Below are 5,000 nucleotides of genomic sequence, written 5' to 3'. Positions count from 1 at the left end.
GCCCGCGGGCCGGGCCCGGGCGACTGCACGGGCGGCGGGGGCGCGGGGCCGGCGGTCCCCGCGTCCGCGCAGTCCCCGCCGCCGCCCTCGGTCGCCGCTGCCGAGGCGAGGTCACGGAAAGGCGCCGGGGCCGGGGCCCCCGGGGAGGCGACGGCGTCGGGGCTGCGGCGCGCGAAGGCCGAGTCCGGGGCGCCGCCGGGCCCCGAGAAGGCCCCGAAGCTGGCCTGGGCCGGTGGCGCGGGCGGCGCGGCGGGCGCGGGCGGCGCGTCCTTGGGCGCCGGCTCCAATCCCGCGCCGCCCTTGAGCGCTGCCTGCGGCACCAGGAAGCCGAGCGGCTGCGTGATGGGGTAGAGGAGGAAGTGGCCTTTGCCGATCAGGGTCCGCGGCGCGCACGGCAGCCCGGGCGCGAAGTCCAGCCCCGCGGCGGCGGCGGCGGCGGCGTTGGAAGCGGCTTTCCGGCGCGGCGGCGAGTCGGACAGGAGGCTCTCCACGCTGAACGGGCTGGCCTTGGGCAGCCCCGCGGCGCCGCGCTCCGCCGCCGCCACAGCCGCCCCTGGCCCGCACGAGGCCGCGTCCTTGTCCGCAGGGCGACCTGGGCGCGGCTGTGGGCCGGCGCCGCTTCTTTGGCTCGGGTAGAAGGCGGGGTCGCAGGTGCCGGGCGCAGGCGGCTCGCCGGGAGGGGCGGGCGCGGTCCCCACGGCGCCGGAGGCGTGCGCTCCTGGGCCCTTGGCGGCGGGCGGCGGCGGCTCGGGCGGTTCCGGAGAGAGGCCGCCGCCGCCGCTGTCGCTGTCGGAGCTGGGCGCGCTATGCAGGGACAGGCCGCCGGGCGAGTGCAGGTGGCGGCCCTGGCTCTTCAGCAGCTTCTTCTCGTGCTTGCGCTTCTTCTTCTCCATCTTCTCCAGCTCCTTGCGCGCGATCTCCTCCGGGTCCATGGGCTCGCCGCTGCACGTGGTTGGGTGCGAGTTGTGCGCCGGCCGCCCCGGGCCCTTCTTCGTGTTCTCCTTCTTCCTCCACTTGGCCCGGCGGTTTTGGAACCAGACCTAGAGCAGCCGGATAGGGGAGAGGAAGCCACAATCAGGCGGCGGGCTGGCCGCCGGGGCAGAAGACCTCCCCGCTCCCCCTAGACCGGCCTGCACAACCTCCACTCGGCCGGGGGCGGGAGTCAGGCCGCGCGGGCGGGCGGGCCCGGAGCTGGGCTTTGCCACTGGAGCTGCAGGTTCCAGCGAGCGCCTTTTCTACCCGGAAGGCGCGTAGACAGGGCCTCCCGGCCAGCTTCCCTCTCTGGCTTCTCACCTCGGGAACCTGGGAGCCGCCCCTTCCTTGGGGGGCCGGTCTGGCCCCGGACGGAGGGCGTCGGGTTCCTGGTCCGGAGGCAGAGAGTAAGGACCCTGCTCGCCCTTCCTGGCCGCTCACGGCTCGTGTTCTAAGCAGCCCGCCCGGCCTGGCGCTGACCATCCTGCCGTTGGACTGCTGGGCCACAGCCGCCCTCCACGCCTGTCTTCGGCCCCTTGGAGACTGTGTCAAAGCCCAGATTTCGCGGGGGCCGTGGGGGGGGGGCGGGGAGGCGGATTCCCTTGAAGGGAAATCTGGGTGCTTCTTCGTCCGGAAGGGCCTGGGGAGGCGTACTTGGGTGGGCCTCTGCAGCCTCCCTCCCAAGACACAGCTAACACAGCCTTCTTTCTGCAAGCCCTGGACCAGGGCACCAACGGAGCCTTCCCATACCAGTCGTGCTTGGCCTGGGCCACCGGCCAAGGCCGGTGGGGAGGCAAGAGGCGACCACTAGGCCGGGAGGAGAGGCTGGGCCCATCTCGTCTCTTCCACTCTGTCTGCAGTCCTTGTCCTGGGGAGCCACACAGGACATCCGGGGACAGCAGCGCTACACCTTCACTCAACCTCCAGCCACCAAACACACACAGTCATATCCGTCTGAGCCCCGCGGAATCTCGGGCAGTGCTGCCCTCCCCAAGAGAGCGCGTTAATACGGATTCTTTGTCGCGGATGTACAGAGACTTGCACAGTAGCAGGCCCAGCCTGGTCGCAGGGAGCCTTGTCCATGGGGAGGTCTCCAGCATGAAGCCGAATCCCCCCAAGGCTGTAACCGCCTTTTCCTTCTTTAAACTTTTTCTTTTTTTTTTTTTTTTTTTTTTGGTGCGAATTCTGGACTGCCTTGCCAGTAAGAATTAGTCATTATCGTATTAGGGGAGACATGAAGGGGTCTTGACTTCACTTAAGACACTTAGAACAAATTGGATAAAAGGATTTCCAAGCAGAAGAGGTCACGAGAGGAGGTCCAAGCACAGGACAAACACACCTTTTTAGACAAAGCTATTGGTGATAAACAGGCGTTTTGCCAGCGTCTGCCTCAACGCCTAGCACCCACAGCCGCACATCGCACCCCAGACCTGGACCCCACACCGCACCCACCCCAGAAAAAGAGGATTTCTTTGCTCCAGGGAAACATTCAATTATGCACAAATCATCTTGGAATTTTTAATCCACCAAGCTGACACTGTGTTTTTAAAAAGAATACCATCAGCCATCTCCAAATGATAGCAAATTTACGGGAACACAGTCATAAGAAAAAGATGAGACCGGGGTATTATTAAAAATTCAGACACCTTGTTTCTCCCACTTTCTCAATGTGTTAACTGTTTAGGCTTCTGCCTCTCCTTCCTCAGCTGTCCCCTTCTGCAAAGCGATGAATAAATACATGTTTCCATCTGAATATTTTGCAGGCGCAAGGTAAACAGACTCGTTTGCTCCAGGCTGGGTGACAGAGCCTCGCGCGGGAGCTTGAGGCGGTGCGTGGGAGGGGGGTCCCCTTCCCTCTCTCCTCCAGGTCGGAGCCTTGCCCCTGCCGGGAGACCTCACTTGGCCCGGCCGCCGCCAACCCACCACGCCGCTTCCCGGTTCGGACGCAGCCGCCATTCCGGAGACTTAGGTGTTACCGCCAGCCCTTCTCAAGCCACCCAGGCTTTTGGGGGGCGGTTAACCCACCCTGCTGTCCGTGAGGGGCCGAGCCCCTAAACCCCAACCCCTCCACTCTTCCCCAGCAGGCGAGGGCAAAGCGGGCCCGCGGCAAGGGGAAGATACCTCGCCACCTGGAACAAAGGCGTCCCGGCGCGCCCCGAGCCCGGGGTCCGGATGGCGAATCCGGGAGTGACGCCGGGTCTTTACCTGAACTCGGGACTCGACCAGGTCTAGGCGCAGCGCCAGCGCCTCGCGCATGAACACGTCGGGATAGTGGCTCTCGTTGAACGCCTTCTCCAGCTCCTCTAGCTGCCAGCCGGTGAAGTTGGTGCGGGTGCGCCGCCGCTTGCAGCCCGGGCTCTCCTTGTCCGGGTCCCCCGAGTCTGCGGGCAGGCACAGGACGCCGCGCGGCTCAGCCACCGGCCCAGGCCCGACCCCCTCCCCTCCCTCCCGCTACCCGCTGGCCGCCCGGATCCGGGGGTGCGCAGAGACGGCTGCCTAGGGGCCGGCTCTCCTTCGCCAGCCCCAGGCCCCCCAGCGCCTCGGCCCGATCAGGGCCCCCGCCCCCAGCCGCGCTCCTCCCCGCCCGCCCGCCCGCCCGCCGCGCCTACCTGACAGCTTGAAGGGCTGGCCGTCCCCGCCGACCCCGCAGGCGGCCGGCAGCAGCGGCGTGGGGTTGACCACCGAGGCGGCGGCGGCGCACGAGCCCCCGAGCAGGCCGTCGATGGAGAAGGGCACCGAGGCGGCGGCGGCGGCCGACTGCAGCTGGTGCCCGGCCAGCTCGTACACGTGGTGGTGGCCCAACGGGTAGGGGAAGCCCACCACACCGCCCAGCGAGCCCCCGAACTGGGCATGCGGGTGCTCCAGGAGGCGGCCGTCCATCATCTCTCTCGGGGGGCCGGCGGGGCCGGTGGCGGGGCGCGGGGGCGCGGGCCGGGGCCGGTGCGGGCCAGCGGCGGGAGGCGCGGGCGGCGGCGGCGGCGGAGACAGGGACCCGGAGCCCCACACATGCTTCGCCCGCACTCCGGCGCTTTACTTATCAACATCAAGCTCCCGATAATTAGCCGCGGCCCGGGGAATTTGGGACCAATAAGAAGCGCTAATCGGCTCTGACGTCAGAGGCGTGCTGGGTGCAGGGAAACGTTTTCCATATCGATTGCTAATTATACCTGACATGCACCTCAATAAACAGTATCAGGAACTGTCACAACAAGACGAGCTGGGGGGTGGGGGGAGCAGGAGGGAGGGAGGGAGGGGCCGCCCAGGGACAGGCAGGCGCGGGCTGGGGCCTGGGCCCGGGGCAGGGGCCCCCGGCGAGCCCCCCACTTCACTCGGGGCCGGCCCCGAGCCCGCGCCTCCCCGCCGTCGCCGCCTCCCCGCCCCTCCGCAAATCACTAATAGATTTCCCTTTAAAACATTCAGCGCCGTGTTGTGGGGATTTTTCACCAGAAATGCTGTACTCTCTGAACCTTTAAAGTGATGTTGCTCCAATTACAGAGAGACATTGAGCGGCAAATAGACTGATCCAATAATAGGAGATTCATCATCCGCTTTTCCGAAACTGTCACATTGAATTTAAAACTACAAGGTTTCTCATCTCCTCCTCTCGGGCTGCAGGCGGCGGGAGAGGAGGAAAGAGGAGGAGGAGGAGGAGGAGGAGGAGGAGGAGGAGGAGGAGGAGGAGGAGGAGAAGAAGGAGGGCGATCCCGAAAGAGAAGAACTACAGAATGTAGCACCCTGTCAATAAACAGGCGTAATTAATGCCCTCTCTGATTGATTGGCAGTCGCCCTATCTACAAAGATAGAGGTGGGGGAGCTGCGGAGGCGCCCTGACCCTCATCCCCATAAAGCCTGGGCTCAGAGGAGGAGAGAGGGGTGGGGGGAGGAGGGGAAAAGTAACTTTGGGGTGGGGCCTATCCGCCCCCACCCCCTTACACGCTCGAATAAAAATAAATACATCTGCTCTGACTCTGCCTCTGAAGGATGGGGCTGAGGCACCCAACCCATTTATTATAATTAAATTATGTTCT

General features: G+C 65.4%; 1 protein-coding gene across 2 annotated transcripts in view; it reads right to left on the bottom strand.

Annotated features, from left to right (window-relative positions):
- The window catches only part of UNCX (UNC homeobox), a 4,485-nt gene extending 449 nt beyond the window's left edge, over positions 1-4,036 (bottom strand). Inside the window, exons 1-3 of one of the 2 annotated variants that reach the window (XM_045389780.2) lie at positions 3,582-4,036; positions 3,178-3,353; positions 1-1,040 (exon numbers count right to left, since the gene is read on the bottom strand). The exon at positions 1-1,040 is cut by the window's left edge and continues 449 nt beyond it. In XM_045389780.2, the coding sequence (XP_045245715.2) occupies positions 1-1,040; positions 3,178-3,353; positions 3,582-3,855 (1,490 nt within the window). In that variant the 5' untranslated portion in view covers positions 3,856-4,036. Of the gene's footprint in view, positions 1,041-1,293; positions 1,891-3,177; positions 3,354-3,581 lie in introns of those variants that run through there. The other variant, XM_065541527.1, reaches the window with a different exon arrangement.
- Positions 4,037-5,000: the final 964 nt, after the last annotated feature.

The sequence above is a fragment of the Macaca fascicularis genome, chromosome 3 (genome assembly GCF_037993035.2).
Source record: "Macaca fascicularis isolate 582-1 chromosome 3, T2T-MFA8v1.1".
NCBI lineage: Eukaryota > Metazoa > Chordata > Mammalia > Primates > Cercopithecidae > Macaca > Macaca fascicularis.
The sequence above is the reverse complement of the archived record's forward strand: the minus strand, read 5'-3'. Positions and strand labels throughout refer to the sequence as shown.